Source organism: Brachycentrus maculatus, unplaced genomic scaffold, assembly GCF_059751285.1.
Source record: "Brachycentrus maculatus isolate JH-2025_06_01 unplaced genomic scaffold, ASM5975128v1 h1tg000068l, whole genome shotgun sequence".
NCBI classification, from domain to species: domain Eukaryota; kingdom Metazoa; phylum Arthropoda; class Insecta; order Trichoptera; family Brachycentridae; genus Brachycentrus; species Brachycentrus maculatus.
Genome location: NW_028280822.1, coordinates 1,055,392 through 1,073,771, shown reverse-complemented (window position 1 = coordinate 1,073,771; position 18,380 = coordinate 1,055,392). Strand labels below are relative to the sequence as shown.

Genomic DNA, 18,380 nt, shown 5'->3' with positions numbered 1-18,380 from the left:
TACATATGTGTCTAGTAAATAAATCAAACTTTGAATGTATTTATTCTTAAATACTTTTTTTATTTCTCTTTTTATTTTATTCATTTTTGCATAAGTTTTTTATTCAATCAATATTTATTTTATGTTAACTTCCTCCAGCATTTACCGATATGTCGGAGACGTAATAATTGGCTCAGTTTTTAACCCTTATTTGTAACAGTCTCGAGACCACTAGTTATTATTCATCTCAACAATATTTTCCAAGTTGTAATCCAAATTTAAACATGATGGTATGAATATATTCCTTTCCTGGATACAAGATGATATTTGGAAATCGTTTCTGAAATCAATTTGTAAAGAATGGTTATTCTTAATCAAATTTCAAACATGTACAAGTGCAATTTTATACATCCTTCGAACTTACTTGATTCAAAGCATTTGGAAAAGCTTGGGATTGAAGACAAAAACCGCCATGTCTTCTGTACATTGCACCATTTTTGCCTTTTATCGGTGGCGTTATTTCTGCTTGACTCTCTCCCTGTGGAATATTAATATATTAGGTTGATGCATAAGTAACGTCCAATTTTTACGTAATCTGTGGCATATTTTTTTACCAACTGTGTTAACAATTTTTCTTAATGTTGTTTTTGTATCATATAAAGGAGGGTTTTTTTCTAATATTTTAGTTTACCATTATCGGTTGCGGTACATAGAGCCCTTATAAATTTTTTAAATGTCAGAAAAAAGAGTGCATATTTGACACTTTTACTTTTTTAATTTAATAAAGGCCACAATGCAACTGAAGCAACCAAAAACCTACATAATGTGTATGGCAGAGGTGCGATCGATGTTCGAAGCAGTCAATGATGGTTTGCTAAATTCAGATCTGGGAATTATCAACAGCTGATGAAGAAAGATCGGTACGCCTTTCAACCACCGATTATGATGTACTGAAAGCCATACTTGAAGCTGATCCCCGTCGATAGATATTGATCAATCTACGGTGGTGAGGCATCTGCATCGCATTGGAATGGGTTCTAAGTACGACGCGTGGGTACAACGCGCGGCCACATTCTGCGATGATAACGCAACATAAATTTAAGGAGCTAAAATCTTTTGAAGCATCCACTTTACTCTCCTGATTAAGCTCCTTCTAATTTTCACATTTTTTATCTTTACAGAATGATTAAAATGGAAAAAAAACAACGGAGGAGGTGAAAACAGCACTAGAAACGTTCTTTGCATCGAAACCTGAAATTTTATATTCAAAGGGATTAAAAAGTTGTCAGAAAGATGGAAGAAAGTCATTTAAAATAATTGAAAATATTTAATTAACTTAATTCGTAAAGTATTTGCGAAAATAATCATTTTTGTTTTCATGAAAAAATACAACGTTACTTATGCATCAACCTAATATCTATTGTCCATTACTCCACAAAAATAATATCCTAGTATAGAGTTTAAGCCAGAGAGACAGCACTACTACAGGCAGTATTAGGAAGCTTTATTTTGGTAGAATTCACGGTATTTGTGATTAGTTAGTCTTAATTTCATAGCTGGAGACTGGACCCGCGCGTACTTCGCGGAACACTCTTAGGCATTTTATTTTTAAAATATACAAAATGGCAATATTTATTTTTCTCGTTTTCTCTTTGGCTCGAACCTAGAAACTCTCGATTAAAAGACCACCACGGACACAACCTAATTCGGTAATAGCGTTCATAACTTTAAATGTGAAATAAGGTTATTATAGTTAACAATATTGACCAAACGTGTACTTGGATGTAAAATCCGGACTGCTAGAGAACGTAAAGATTACATTTTGACATGTAATTAAATGTCTCCGATACTTTCCATTTTACATCTAATCAGATTTACTTATGGTTTCTGAGTAATACCCATTTGAAATCAACAATTTTTTTGATTTTATATAAATGGTAAAAAATATAAAGCGTTGTTAAAATGTTGTTTTTTTTTAAACAAAAGAAAACAAATGAAGAGATAAAAGCAGAACTTGGAGAAATTCTGCTTTCATATCTTTAATGAAGGTCGGGCACCTTTGTCAGTAATAGTAAATTATTAGGCAGCTGAATTTAAATGCACCTTTACAGGCATTTTTAATGAAGCACGCCAAAGTCGTTCAAATGAAGTCACAGCATAGAAATTATTGATAAAAATCTAGTTTCTGTAAGTATTTAAATTAAACAAATGCAAAAAAATGGATATAATAAAGCTTTTTGAAGATATGAGGGATTCGAAAATGAAATATTAAATTACAATATTAATATCAGATACTGGATTTTTCAGATTATTAAATAAGTATAATTGATAAACCCACACACGGTGCTAAATCTACAGCTCCGTCAATAAGTGAAAAGGACCAGAAATATACAAGTTTGTAAAAATGAACCCATTATAATACCCCTTGTAATAAAGTGCCTGGCAACCTGTACCTGTAGCTTCGACCTTTACAAAAGATAAACCATTCAGATGTGCCTCTGCATATGACACTTTTGAATTGCGTCACGATTCCCTCTTCAATCGGTTGGGACTTTCAAGGTCGCGATCAAGTTGTATGATATAATGTCTTACTCAATTTGTCAATATCATTCACATTTGTGTATTCGAAAAATTCAATCTGTTGAATAACAAGTTTACGTAATTGGGAAGGGACTAAACTTTTTAACCAGTCTCTTTTCGGTTGGTTGGAACTAATTGCTTCTTAGCAATAAGCTGTAATGTACATTTATTCTGTACAAGAAATTCAAATTATTTTTACAACATTTTGATGTGTCCAAATACTTGTTCACAAAATCTGGATTATCTCCAATTACAGGAGTTATTTTCGTATTATTTTTTGACATCTCATCAAAGATGAAGAAGAATATGGAAGTCTGGGTATTTACGGGGCTGACGACCATTATAGGCTGGTTTAAGTGATCACTCCGTAAATGCCCAGACTTCCATATTTTCTTCATCTTTGATGAGATGTCAAAAAATAATATCAAATTATATTTTTTATATTTAATTATATATTATATTATATATTACATATAAATATATATATATATATATATATATATATATATATATATATATATATATATATATATATATATATATATATATATGTGTGTGTGTGTGTGTTTATAAAATAAATTAATAATTAAAATATTAATGACGAAAACAATTTACGGAAAAATCTAACTATACTTTACAACAGACCCTTATTACTAGTTTTAATATTAGCCGCAGCTCCTTTCTTAGTAAGTTCCTAGCCTGTAACAATTATAAAATTAGTATTTATTTTAATTTAAAAAATATTATTATTTAATACGGTGACGTTTTTACGCGTCCTGCAATATACTGTATAGCATGAAAAATTATACAGTATAAAGTGTATTATCAATAGGTAGTAAATACAGTCGAACTCGGTTATAACGAGGATGAAGGGACCGACTGAATTTGCTCGTTATATCCGAGAAAAGGTTTTTTTTTTAACATACCAATCACATGAAGTGTGTATAGTATCTGGAATGGTCACATATCACAATATGTCGCAATTGAAACAAAATTCTTACATTCACCCATTACACACGTCATATTTTTCAGTCAATCCAGTTTTCCTATAAAAATTGGAAAATCTGCTTGAGTACAAAACCATTGTAATAGTTTCATCAAAATTCGTACGATCACAGTTTCTATTTTTTTCGAGTCCGTTATGTTCTTTTTAAATGCAGATAAAAATACAATATTGACTCACTGATGAAAACATTTTATACACTTTCTCTTCTTATTCACTTAACATTTTTCGCGCCATGTAACATGATGCCATGTAACCATTAACATTTTTCACGAATAATTTCCGCCATTTCACGAATTGAGAGACACTTTTTATATTTCAGTAGATATGTTGATAATTCGAGGGTTTGTTTTTACTGACCTGCTTTAGAATTGATTTGACATTCTCTACCTCGTAATGTTTATTATACAATGTCCATAGTAAGCATAGAACGTACAAAATATGGAAACTATCGTGAAAATCCCTGGAACAAGCATGACGTTCAAAATCTATAAAATAAGTTATTTATTATAATAATGTAGGTCTTTTCAGACATGACAAATATTGAGAGATGCAATTTTAACCCTTATGCGTGAACCCTTTTTTTTATTGTCGGTGACAACACCAATTTATTACTTAAAGTCATAAACGTAATCCGATCCCGGCGGCAACGGTCTGATTGCCCGGTTGGATTTTATTACTTAATGTCGAAAATGTTTCAAATGATTAAAATATTTAAAACATTTAAAAAAAGGCGATCTCTTTTTGCTTGCTTTAGCCGTGAAGTTGCTCGTTTTAACCGTGAATAAATGTATGGAGAAAACCAGAAACCTAAATGTCAACGAATGTTTCCTTGTTATATCCGAGATCTCGCTATAACCATGCTCGTTATAACCGAGTTCGACTGTAGTTCCTTGAAAATATTGTTTCATAAGACTGCGCCTTAAAAATTATCGCGGTCCCATTTCCACGTCATTGGGACAACTGTAGTGAGAAAGGGAAGATAGACATTATTATTTTATGTATAAAGTACTGATATTAACTTATCTCTAGCGGTTTCATGCCCAAGTTCCCCATTACTGTAGTAAGAGAGATACAATAACGGTGGTTATTTTCTAAATTGTTGCTGTCTCATTCACACTCGTTAGGAACTGATATAATGAAAGAGAGATAAGGATAGTAAATAAATAACGTAACATAGCTTTCTAAGGAACGTATTTTAAATAACGACGGGGCTGAATCCTTTTCTACAGTGTTGCCATATATATATAGATTTATCTGTATTCATACAGATTTTAGGCTGCCGTTACAGATGACAGATTTTACTCTTAGGTAGTTTTATTAGTTAGGTTTGTTTTTAGTTTTATACAGATTTTTGGAATTGGACATAGTATATGATAAAATATAAGAAAGAAAATATGTTTAGATTCGAGCATGATCATTTGATAATAAGTAGGAGAGAATTTGTTTTATATTGGGGTGCGTTATTTATTATTGGGTAAGGTATTATTTTTAGTTTTTATCCACGTCGCGTTATACGCAACGTTTTAATCAGTGCTGACTGGAAGATAATTATGTAAAGACTTAGTTAAAAACAAGTGAAAATGGTGAAGAATGTGCATACTGTAAGTTCCGTTTAACATATCTTGCTATTTGTTAAAGCAATGGCAAATAGGCACCTACTTTATCAAAACAAAAACACGTATCCATTTAGGTACTGAAACGATGGCGGGATTATTATTATCAAAACAGCTACTTAACAGTGATCCATGCTGCAAACTAAAAGTAGAAAAGGATTTGATCTCTAAAAATTTTTGTAAGTTTTTCAATAAACTACCATTATTTATTGGTTCTAAATTTTTTTTTCAGATTTTGGGTTATCGATTCTATACAGATTTCTAAACTGTTTGATTCAGAATTTTTGGTTTGGTATATGGCAACACTGCTTTTCCACCCCACTTCGAAGTGACATTTTTTCTTGGTATCGTTTTTGGAACTACGTAGTTTTGCCACGTTTCACAGATAAATTAGTTAGTCTTTGGTCTGTGCCAGGGGGGGTCGACTCGTAAACGTCAGATTGTTCAAAAAACGACCAGAAAATGACGAGACACACTAATACACTAACAAAAACACCAAAACGGGAACGAAAAATACGAGATACCAACAAGTTGTTCAAATATTTCAAATAAATATAGACAGACTATGGTTATAGACAATTATCGATAGAAAAATAGAAATCCGTCTATGAAGAACTTCATAATATTGAGTATTATGCCAAAGTTAAAGTTAAATTTTGCGTATGAAAGTGTAGTTTTTCTTACTTAACACAACGCTCCCTTGAACTTCTGCAGCACCCCCCAAATGCAAAAAATTTAAAAACGCCTAGCCAGACTTCCAAAACGCCCACAAAGGGGCGCTGGCACCCCCGTTAAGAAACATAACTTCAGAAAGTGGTGGGCACTCCTTCCGCCCTTTTAAAATATTGTATTTTCTAGAATTTTAAATAAAATATAGTAATTTGAAAATTCTATCGTTTTTGTTTTTGTTGAAAAGCCTTATATTTATACATAGTTTGGGATAATAATTTCAAAAAAGTTACCATTACCATTTATCATTGTAAGGCTGAGTTAAGTAACCATTATTAATCGCCTGAACTCTTTTTATAAATGTCGCGTTTTAGCCGTGACCTTTCTATTTTTGTTTACACTGAAATAAATCAATTTAGATAGTGAAATATCTTCTTTGTAATATTAATATTATAAATTTGAAAATATGTTATACAACAAATTTCAATATAAATACCATTTAACCTGAAAAATGAATGATAAATATTTCGGCGGGTGGATTTGACATTCAGCCGCGGCGAAGTCACGCCCAGCCGGAAGCTTAGTACTTCTAGCCGTTTACGTCACTTCCGGCCGCTGGCGAATATCACTTCCAGCCATAAAAAATCGAGGTAGTTGGCGGTCTTTATATAAAATAGTTAGTCTGTGGTCTGTGCGTTCTGTAATGGCTTTCCTGAGTTCTGTGTTTCGGCGTGTGGACGCCTCTAAATGCTTTAAGATTTACTCTTTATAAGTGATAACTTTTTTTCATCCAAAATTCAAAGAAATCGATCGAAACATGCGTGCTCGGACTGTGAAATGTGCTTATTCACTTGGTTGAGGTACACAGCAATCAAGCATTGATAACCATTAACAAGTGCGGTAGATCAGACTCTAACGTGAGCGTCTCTAGGTACTCCAGTTTAAGCGTTTTATGAGCTACCTTTTTAATCATTCAAAATTTGAATTATGCATCGGAGACATTACGAAATTATGCATTGGAGAAATTTCGGATTACGGGACTCACCGTGCAGAGGGACACAGTGATCAAGATACTTTACAGCACATCTTAATTGGTTTACACATGTGCTAGCGACACAGTGATCAATATACTTAACAGCACATATTTGGTTTACACATGTGCAGGGACACAGTGATCAAGATACTTTACAGCACATATTAATTGGTTTACACATGTGCAGGGACACAGTGATCAAGATACTTTACAGCACATATTAATTGGTTTACGCATGTGCTAGGGACACAGTGATCAAGATACTTTACAGCACAAATTAATTGGTTTAATCATGGCTACTTTAGTATCTAGTTTAAGCGCCTTCGGGTACTCCAGTTTTTTATTTGATTCATCCATGTATCGGACAAGCCGCCTGTCCACCAAAAGTGGTTGTAATTTAAGCTATTTAAGTTATTATTGTATGTGCACTAAGGTTTGTTCCCCAATAAAGGATTTTATATGCCACACTCAGGGAACTACCTTTGCAGTATATTCATAAGCAGTAATGAAAATCGGTTAAGGAGTGGTACTCATTGTACTAATAAATCTTTTCCAATGGAATACATATTTCTTTTACTCAACCTCTCTCTGTCTCCCTACCTCACAGCAACAATACTTGCTTGGATTACATCGCCCTACTGTACCGATATGCAGATCAGTCATAAAGCCCTAATGAGGGCAATTGAGGTTTATTTACTAGTCAGTGCTCTGATCCGGCAGGGTTGTTAGAACTGCTACTGCTTACAGGAGGATCAAGGCAGACAGTGTGCCGTTCCATCCTCTCTACCGACCCCTGCAGGGAAATGGTGTTATATCAATAATAGTGTCGAGCTGTGGTTCCCTGGTTAGTGTCGCTGACTCTTGAGTCAGAGTTTCTTGGTTCGAACCCACTCTACCACAATTTGAAACATATTTCTAATAATGAGCCGTTTAGGCTCACAGATATAGTATAAAATTGAAGTAGTTTTGTAAATAATAAAAACACAAATTCTTCTCTTTTAAAAAAAATCAATATGAAGTATTTTCATTATTAACACACTATCTGCGGGCGGATTCGCACTCATAATAAACATCTTTGAAAAGAAGTGATAACATTTAACCATACTGTATACATGATATGAGATCAAAAGATGCCGCAAAAGTCATGCGTAAAAATAACTTACACGCAATTTTCAATGAGTCGAGTGAAACGGTAAAATTACCCTTTCCGTAGATAGTGTGTTAAGTAAAAAATCTCACTTCATGATTTGATATTTTTCCTTTTTGAACAAAAGCACGGCTGTCCATATTTGAGAGTCAATTCATCAAATTGACAAATTAATACTTTAGTTTGCCTGTATTTTTACCTCTCGAATGGCTTCAGGATCTGGTAGATGGTTGGCTGTGCTGAATTGTAATCCAGGCTGGTCACTGTAAACTTCCAGCACTCTTCCGCTTCTAGGGTGTACGACTCTGATAAAAAAGATTTAAGATAATTTAGATTAAGATCACATTCAGGTAAAAGTTAATTGGATATTTTTTTTGGTTAAAGATTTTATTAATATAAAATAAAATATATAATTCCATAACCCCATAAAAAATCATTTTCTTCAAGCCCTTATCCGTACCCCAATGGTGTATAAGGCACTGCATCATATAAACACAGTGCTATCTTGGTTATTAACACACGAAGGTAAGGTGATCAGCCCTTCGCTTCAGGTACCATTCCAGGGTAATATTGAATAAATATTGGAGTGAAAAAATCATGTATATTTATTTGACGCCCCCCTTGGGAATCGAACTTGAGACCTCCAGAATGGTAGCCGAGCGTGCTGACTATTACATTATGGAGGCGGACAATATCATATAAACACAGCGTTATCATGATTGTTAACACATGAAGGAAAGGTGATCAGCCCTCTGCTTCAGGTACTTCAGGTCTTGGGTAATATTGAATAAATATTATAGTGAAAAAATCACTTATATTTATTTGACGCCCCGCCTGGGAATCAAACCCGGAACCTCCAGAATGGTATCCTAGCGTGCTGAACATTACATTACAGAGTTGAACAATATCATAACTGTACACATTTCTGTAGAACTCTTTGTGTGCCCCTTTCAAATATCTTTCGCTAGCTGGAGTCCACTTAAAGGCTGGAAGACGGTACTAAAGGCTTTAAAACTCGAATAATACAATCGGGTGTAGCTGAGTAAAATTACAGTTTTATGAAAATATTCATAAAAACTTCACCTTGATGAAAAAGCAAGCCCTTGTTCAGCTCCCTTCGTAATACAGAAGTTTGTGTTGTATCCATTGCCAGGTATTTTTGACAATACATCTATAAGCATTCTTGGTATTCTAAAGTCGTAAAGAGTTCCTCCCACTGGGATTCTTTCGCCTGGAATATTTAAATTCAGCGATTTATAAATACACAATTGCAAATGATGTCTATTACATCGTAAGGGTACTGACAAAAAAACGTTAACTTGAAAATATGCAATTTTGATTTAATGACGCAGTATTACAAAGTTTTCAACGTTCTTCAAACTGGCAAAAGTAGTTTGAAATGTCATATTTATGTGGTTTTATACATAAATTAAACATTAAGTTTAATAGCAGGTATTTTAATCAGGCTAAAAGCTTTAAATAACAGGGATTTTAGAGGTAACGTTTTTTTGCCGGTGTACCCACGACATATACATATAAGTAATATTTTAAATACATCTGCAGTATACAATAAATACAAATGTTATTTATCTTGAAAACTTAATTTAAATTAATGTTATTGCTCATATACCCAGGTGAATGTTTTCAGAAATGCATATACTGCAAATCCACTACTTCTCCTCACACAATATTTAACAACATCTATGTTTCAGTTTTAACATTCAATATTTTTATATAAAAAAGGTTACTGCTACGACTATCACTAAACTATCTTTAATATTTCTAGGCATATGCAAATGAGTTGCCGTGCATATTTTAGTTTGTACATAATTCTGTACTATCATGGTATGAGAATCTTTCCATTCCTTGGAATGGTGACATGAGTGAGATAGACGACACTTGTAAAGGGAAATTATGCGTTAAAACAATGAAGATAATACATATGCATGCATTGCCAGCAAATGAGTAAAAATGCCTTGCCCACAAGTCACTTTAAATATCCGTAACTTAATCTGTGATGCGTAAGCAATGCATTATGGAATTTAGTAAAATAAATGTAAAATTTTAGGTCTACTAATATGGATAGTACACAAAGCCATACATATTAATGTGATAAGTTGACGCGGCTATTGAAAGTAAATGGTTATTTAAAAATGAGTTAAAATGAAAATATTGTTATATGAACTTTAATTAAGCTATAATTGGACACAATGAAGCAGAAGATTGAGTGTGTTTGACAGATTTTTTTGCTGAGATTGATCCATCTACGGAGAAAAATCTTCAGAAGGCAACTGTTTTCGAAGGAGTTTTTATGACAATCCAAAATGATATATTAAATGCAATTTCACATGTTTGTCACAAGAATATTTTATACTTAAGTTTTAAAGCAGACCTATTAAGACCATTTTGCTCATATTAGAGGAGTGAAATGCACTGCCAACAATTTCACTTACTGGCCACCTCTGGTACATTTAACTGTAATTGGTATATTTGGTCAAACCAGAATGTACTCACACAGAGTTTATATAAGTTATGATAGGAACGTCTCATTCTCTCTTTCCTATTAACTTTCAATGTGAAAAAACCACTAGTTAATGGTACTCGGGTAATCATTCCAGCACCAGTCGCTATTTTTATTCTTTGAAAATAATCTAAGAAAATCTACTTTGCCTCACTACAGTCTAAAGCTTTAGTGTAAAAGATAATTTTGTTTTGTTAAAACAGGAAATTGAAACTAACAAGACCTCAGAACAAATATCATAGGGTTCATTATTGTTTTGAGGTAGTGTTTTATAAGTTGATGTAATGTCCAACCTGTCGTAATTTGATCATCAGTTACAGGAGTGTACTTGTCAGCGTTGATCGTCACCATGTGACCATATAATTCACAGGGTCCTGCATGCTTTAAAGAAAATATTATTATTAAAAATCCATTACGTAAAATTATTAAGAATCAGGCGGGTGCAAAACAAGGCTATTAATATTTAACATATAAACAGAGTATACTTTTCGAAAAATAACACAGACGGGATACATATTCCTAAGTTCCTAGGAGCAAGTATAATCTTTAAAATGCCTAGAAATAACAACCACACCGGATTCAAGGTGCACCCGTGAAATAAAAGACCAAAATTCGTGATAAAAATCACTTTTTCACTGCCTAAATAACTGTAAGTCTGAAGTATAGCAATCTATAAGTAGCAAAACCTTTACGGTGACTAAAAGTAATAGAGAAATATTAGAAGCATTTGATTTATAGTAGGTGTTAGAGAAAAAGGGAATAAAATAACTGGATGAAAGGAAAGAGTGATAAACAAAAAGGTTTCAAAGAGATTTAAATCATAGAAAAGGGAAAATGGTTGGATGTATCTTAAAGACCCTATCACTACTACTAAAGAATAAGGTAAAGAGGGAGTTCAAGAAGTAACTATTTGAAGCAGTCAAAACATTAATGTGACAATGCTATATAAAAAAAAATGGACAGTTGGTGGTGGAAGGTGCTGCAAAGGCCTAGCCCTATAGTTCACTGCTTAGTGTAGCTCCTAGTCTCTAGAATCTAGATTGTTAAGTTCTTGCCAAAACAGTTCAGGAATAGAAAACGAAGCAGAATATTATTTGTAAAATTCTACTTCAACATCCCTTGAATCTTAAATTTCTTGTTCCGGATTAAAATGTTTCTAAAGGTATTTAACTTACATGGCCTCCTAGATTAAAGTATATGTTGTTGGAAATATTCACTGGTGTTGGTTTTGTGGTCGTTGATCTCATCTGAATTTTCAGGGTGTTGTCGACCGCCACTAAATATGATATCTGTGTGAGCAAACTTCCGGGATAACCTTCTTCATTGTCAGGTGATAAATAACTGAGAGTCACTTTTGTATCCTCGACAATCCAATCCCAGAACACTTTATCAAAGCCATTTTGTCCTCCATTAAACTGGTGATCATTTAGATTAGGCGTCAAAACAAAAATGTTGCTACCAATTGAGAAGGAGCCATCCTCGACAATGTTTGCGACACGACCAATTGTTGAACCAAAGTAGCAATTGGAATCCAGATAGTCTTGGTACTTTTCAAAGCCCAGAACTATGTCCACTGGAGCTCCGTGCCGATCTGGAGCTTGTATACTTGTAATAGTGGCACCGTACGTTATCAGTTGAACTGTTAATTTGTTTTTTGTTATCCACGTAAATCGTTTTGCAATTTTAACTTCTGTTAGAGATGGATTACTAAATCCAAAACTATCTTCTATCAGCTGCACATCCGGCTCTGGATCCTGTATGATATCTTCACTCTTCAAAGCATCGGAATTTGAACCTGCTATTATTTCGCTTCCTTCTTCAGCTGTTTGACTTACCTGATCTAAATCATTCTGACTCATTTTTAATATTTAAATATGTGTTTATTGTTTAACGATTATGAAGTTACTGAATAAAATTTAGATTCCTAAAATAATTTCTTTGGTTACCTTTATCAAAACATATTAAATACTAAAATTTTATGATATTAATAAAAATATTTTATTCACATATTTTTTTTTACATTTTTTGTGAAATTATAATTTTAAAATTTATAATAAATTATTTGTTGCTATGGTAATTCCACTAAATCAATTTTACTTTTTACCAAATTTTGTTTATGAACAAATCAATACAGAAAGTACCTATTTGTTGGAAAAGTTTTTTTAAAAAAAATTAGCAATATTAAATGATGACCACAGTTAAAAAAATATTGTTCATATCGCTCACTCCTTTCAAGAACGTCATAAATCAAAAATCGTCAATTTTCAGTTGTGCATGTTTTCGGAATGCCCAGAAAATGTACTATATCTAAGCAAAAGAGGCATATTTTAAAGTTAATATTTACCCGCTACATGGCAGAAAATGTTGTTTTTGCATTTTGAAGAAAAGGTATTGTTTTATTATTTTTTTAAAGAAACTAAATATTTTTCAAATGGAAAAAAAACCTTCAGGTTTTACCTAAAAAGATCTGTGGTATAGTAAAATGTGGCTTGATATTTATTTTTAATACATTGTGTTATATTTTTAAACTTTAAAAACGTTCTTCTGAAAAATCAAGTTTTTTTGATTTATGACGTTCTTGAAAGGAGTGAGCGATATATGGAAGTAGGTATAATATGTACATACATATTATACCTACTGCCATACATGAGTATAAACTAGGAGATAGATAGCATTAAAATATTTATTTATTAATAAATTTTTGAAATGCAAGGCACAAGTGATATAAATTATGTTTCAATAATGAATACAGGGTCTTTAAAGTTACCCCAACACTGGGATTGGTTTAAAGAAATATGGTGGCAGACTTCCCGGAGAGGCCGATGAAGAGCTCTCATCATAAAACTGATTATGGAACACTGATAGGAGCTAAATATATGGCAGCACTGGATATACACAGCACATAGTTGCGATTACAAGCATCAATGGGTGTCTTTTTTCATATCCACACTCATGCATACTTTCGCCTATTATTTTATGCTAGGTTGGCCCTATTACCTCATTGGTCGGATGAAAAAAATTGTACTACAGAAGTAGTTTATCATAAAATCGTGTTACTTTGTTGCCATTGACGTTATCTCCAATAAAAATGATTGAAAGTATTTTCTTTACTATTAATTAAAAATAATTGTTTCAAAAATCTGAATCTAAAGTTTATTTATGAAAATGAGAAATAATTCTTGAGATTTTATTCATTTTTCTTTAATTACTCGAGTATAAACCCATAGCTATCTAGAATCTAGAAGGCACTTACATATATTTTTTAAAGTAATTTAATGTTTTTTTTACAAAAGATATTTATTATTATATAATATTTCATCCTCTATCACCATATTTTCCTTTTTTGTTGCAATGCAACCACGGAGAAATTCAGTACCTACTTAATATTTTTATTCGCCGATATTTTATTCACTTTTGGCAACAACTAAATTAACCTCAAATCAAATAAATCAACAAATGAATAGCCGTCTATATAAATCAAGCAAAATTAACGAGAAGAATGTGGAATCTGATGTACATAATATTCCCATTTATCACAATATGATTCACATGAAGGAAATCAAATGTCATCCTCCAGTGTGAAAAATAGTCGTGATTGTGTGGGACAGATGGAGTTCTGTCAAAGAGCGTGTACATGAGCGAAATTGCGGCATGGCTGAGAAACCACAACAAAAACAAAGGTGTTTTGTGATAAAACTGATGAAGTTTTACTACAGGTACATAACATTATTATTTTATTTTGTGAATTTGTCATCAATATATACGCTGAATAATTTTGTCATCGAAAACTGATTTGAGTGATTGATGGACCCCTAAAAATTTAAGATGGAGACTATGGAAGAATAAGATGGGCGAAGATCTCAATAAAGATGATCCGACGACATAGCCGCTGTGGGGGACCGACCTGAACCGACAAAAAAAAGGAAGGACATGGAAGATGCCTATATCCAGCAATGGAGGACAGAAAGCTGAAGAAGAATGTCTGATTTGAGTAAGTTCGAGCTATAAGTTAAGCTGGTAGTTGTTGCGAATTGACCATAAGAACACTTAACACATTGTTTGCGGGCGGTTTTTTCATTAACTGCGACCTTAATTAGTATACTTATTAGGATCGGATACTAATCACAAGTAACCAAAACATAAGTAACCGCAAACCCTACTCCGATCTGTACAATGTTTTTTGGTGTCTCGCACTGTACCAAAAGTAAGCAAATATAACGCTTATAAGCGTGTCTTGCTCTCTACTAACAGTATGTTAAAGACGCTTTTAAGTGTTTCCCTCAAACTATGTGTTAAGAGTTGAATATTTTGTGTTTCACATTATTTTGGCTGCATTGATAAAATTTCCATTTATTTCTTTTTCTGCTATAGATTCTGGATCTCTACGAGATTGCCTTTTCCAAATTACCAAACAATTTTTCTCAGAATGGCCGAAACCAGGAAAACAAGAGAAATAGTTGTAGGACTAAAATTAGAGACAGGTTTGTCATGATTTTCATATTTTGTCATTTGCTGCGTAGACTTCATGGATGTTTGAGAATTAAAGAGTATCTCAGGGTTTTAATTACATTTTATTTCAACTGTTTCAGTAGAGTCCACTTCCAAATTTTGTAAGCATTCCAACAACTCTAGTACTGGAAGATTGTGCAATGGAGAACTTAATCCTATGAAGCTGTATTACTTACGAGAAGGGGAGTTTAAGAAGCAACTGAAGAAGTTTCCTCTACACAATGAAGCTTTGAAATAACCCCAGGTGAATCGCTGCTCGTTTGTGCAGATGCTTAAGTGTAGTACCTAATAATAAAAATGAACTTTTATAAAGCATGCAACAGGTCTAAAAACAAAAGTATGTAGTGACAATGTCAATATTAATTTTTAGGTGCATTTTTATGCATTCTACCACGATGGTGGTAAATGTTTAAATTTATTATCGGTACATGGCATAATCTCATATAGATTGGATTGCCATCTGCCACATTTAGGTTTTGACCTGGTCGTGATTTGGGAGTCACCCACAAGGCAGAAATCTGCGCTCCGCTAGGATCGAGTGATAAGCACAAGCGCAACTAACTGTTTTACAAAAGCATACATAAGTACGCACCCTACTCTTAGTTCCTATTTGTAATTTTCCTGCTCACATGTTAGTTCTTGTAGAATTGCATGGAACCAAAGTCAAAAGTCCGAGCCGCTCTTTAGAATTGTCATCCTATGGGCTAATATTTGGTTGGTTAGAAATTACTAAATCAGGGATACGATTTTGAATAGAATTATGCTGATATAGATTAAGGATGTGTAACATATCTAGTATTTCACGCGTTTGATCGTTTACACTTTCATTAATAATAAATTGTTCATCTAATAATTTACATTAGGAAGATTATAGTCACCAAGAATAATACAATTAGCACTTGTATTTGGATATAAAAAGTCTTCACTATGTTGTTTGTATAGTTGAGCATCAGAGAGCAGTGGTATACATATAAACTGCTCCAATTATGTATAACCTTTACCAAAGAGATATCAATGGAGACAAAAAGTTGTTCGATATTGTGATTTTTTATGGTAATATTTCTTGTAGTTACATTTTTATTGATGGCAATCAGAACACCATCTCCTCTTGATTTGGAGCTCGTTGTTGAACTTCTGTCGAGGCGATATATTTTGTGGTTATGAAAGCCGAGCTCAGAAGATTTGATGGATGGGTCGAGCCAAGTTTCTATAAACACATATCGCTCACTCCTTTCAAGAACGTCATAAATCAAAAAACTTGATTTTTCAGGAGAACGTTTTTAGAGTTTAAAAATGTAATACAAAGTATTAAAAGTAAATATCAAACCACTTATTGAACTTTTTACTGTGCAACAGATCTTTTTAGGTAAAACCTGAAGATATTTCTCCATTTGAAAAATATTTATTTTATTTTAAAAAAATAATAAAACAAAACCTTTTCTTCAAAATGCAAAAACAACACTTTCTGCCCTGTAGCGGGTAAATATTAAGTTAAAAATATGCCGCTTTTGCTGGGATTTAGCACATTTTCTGGGCATTCCGAAAACATGCACAACTGAAAATTTACAATTTTTGATTTATGACGGTCTTGAAATGAGTGAGCGATATATATTGTAATCATATGATGGTATTAGTTTTATAAAATTGTTTAATTTGGTTCGCAACACCCTAATATTTATATAATATATTTTAAAGCTGTTTAATATACTTTGGAGCTTTTTTGGTAATGTTGAGATAATATTTGGTAAGGAATTGACATACTTTATCGTTAATTTTGTTTCTTCGTTCTTTACTCTGGATTCCATTTCACTTCAAGTAAGCTCTTTGTTTAAATGTTAAATCTGGTTTTATTTTTAATATTGTAGACTTTGATCTAAGCAGACATTTGACAAAAAAGGAGTCACGTAGTTCGAATTTTATAGGCCTATTATTCCCATCTCGTTGCGTACCCAATCGATAGATTTTTATTATGTCACCATTAGTTGTCAGTTCGATTTGGTCGATTGTTTGGGTGGTGGTATTTGGGTTGGGAAAGGCTCTCAGGTATGCTGTAAGTTATTACATTTTTCGAATGCTCTTTCCCTTCTTCCATCTCCAAATCGCTTCGATAATGTCTTTCGGATTATTGTTTCTTTCTCTATGTTTTCTATCGTTTAGTTTATTGAGAAACTTGTCGCATACGTTGTCTGGTATGTATTCGGAATGACCTTTTTATAGGTTTGTTACTCTAGTTTTTAGTTCTTCATTTTCTTTTTCAAGAACTTCGTACTTGTTTTATTCCATGCCATGAGCGATTTTACTAATTTCGATTTGTAGACATAATATGGCGTTACCGAAATCTAAGTTTGCTGAAGATAGCTGTGGAGATTGGGGTAATACTACTGATGTCTGCTCTGAAGTTGACGGCCCTTTTTGGCGCCATGTTCTTAAATGTAAATTCAAAACAAAGACATTAGCAAACTCAGTCCTAGCATTCGTAACTGTAGATATTTTGCATTATATTAGTGACCTTTGTATGCAAGTAGAGAAAGCACTTATTTGTCGAATTGATGTCGATAAAAACAGTTTTTTAATTTTTTAAGAGTTTTTTTTTAACACTTCTACTAGAGAATCACACTTTGCCAACACAAAATATTCACTCGTGGGTTTCCTATGTTTTCGTTGATGGCTGGGGACACGTAAACTATATGCAGGTATTTATTTGCTACTTGTCACAATAATGTAATGCGGGTTATGAATAATAATAATAATAGTGTAAAATTGTGAGAAATTGGTGCTTAATTCCTTACCCACTCGTTTTTTTGTGATAGCATCACATGGTTTATATTTTTATAGATGCATTATATTGTATTCAACTTGTGTTATATACATGCATTTTAGTATCATAACTATAACCTGTACAAAATACTAACATTTAATGGAATAAATTATTAATGAAAATCTATGGCTTTTTATTCTTGAATATTATTCCCATTATGTAATCAGGATTCCAGAATGCTTCCGCATCGACAGTGCTGGCTTTCAGCCGGGACAAGATTGTTCAATGAATACGGTAAGTTACAGAGTTTCACCTTTGAGTGTCACCAGAAAAGCTTTGTAGCAGGAAGCACAACAGTTTTATTTCTCCTCAGATTAACGCATTGTTGTCGGGCTGTTTTTTCATCAACACCGACCCCAATTACACTCAGTCTGCCGCCCGACTCTCAGTAGACTAATCACAAGTAACTGCCAACTCAATTCCAACATGTCCAAGTTTTTTGTCGTTTCTTGCGCTCTCCCAAAAGTAAGCAATTAGAACGCTTATAAGCGTCTCCCGCTCTTAA

The 18,380-nt window shown here is 33.0% G+C and overlaps 1 protein-coding gene and 1 long non-coding RNA gene across 3 annotated transcripts; one reads left to right on the top strand and one right to left on the bottom strand.

The window, feature by feature from the left end:
• Positions 1-39: 39 nt before the first annotated feature.
• Positions 40-12,592, bottom strand: LOC148311298 (galactose mutarotase-like). The gene is made up of 6 exons (XM_088256847.1): positions 11,724-12,592; positions 10,842-10,929; positions 9,111-9,258; positions 8,227-8,332; positions 404-517; positions 40-319 (listed from the first exon to the last, which is right to left on the bottom strand). Exons 1-6 carry the CDS (start codon positions 12,405-12,407, stop codon positions 227-229), a joined length of 1,233 nt encoding a protein of 410 aa, XP_088112973.1. The 5' UTR covers positions 12,408-12,592; the 3' UTR covers positions 40-226.
• A 1,375-nt stretch (positions 12,593-13,967) lies between these two features.
• LOC148311297 (uncharacterized) lies at positions 13,968-17,997 on the top strand. 2 transcript variants are annotated; one of them, XR_015837277.1, is made up of 4 exons: positions 13,968-14,264; positions 14,374-14,539; positions 14,920-15,029; positions 15,138-17,997. It is a non-coding gene; the product is annotated as an uncharacterized LOC148311297 (long non-coding RNA). The 2 variants fall into 2 exon arrangements; XR_015837278.1 differs by having other exon boundaries at positions 14,129-14,264; positions 15,141-16,058.
• The last annotated feature ends 383 nt before the right edge of the window (positions 17,998-18,380 follow it).

Coding starts and splice junctions, on each gene's coding strand:
- LOC148311298 (XM_088256847.1), bottom strand. CDS start 12,407: ATGAGTCAGAATGATTTAGATCAGGTAAGTCAAACAGCTGAAGAAGGA. Junction 518..8,226: donor ATCCTGAAGCCATTCGAGAG/GTAAAAATACAG, acceptor AATATTCCACAG/GGAGAGAGTCAAGCAGAAAT. Junction 320..403: donor TTCCAAATGCTTTGAATCAA/GTAAGTTCGAAG, acceptor AATTGATTTCAG/AAACGATTTCCAAATATCAT.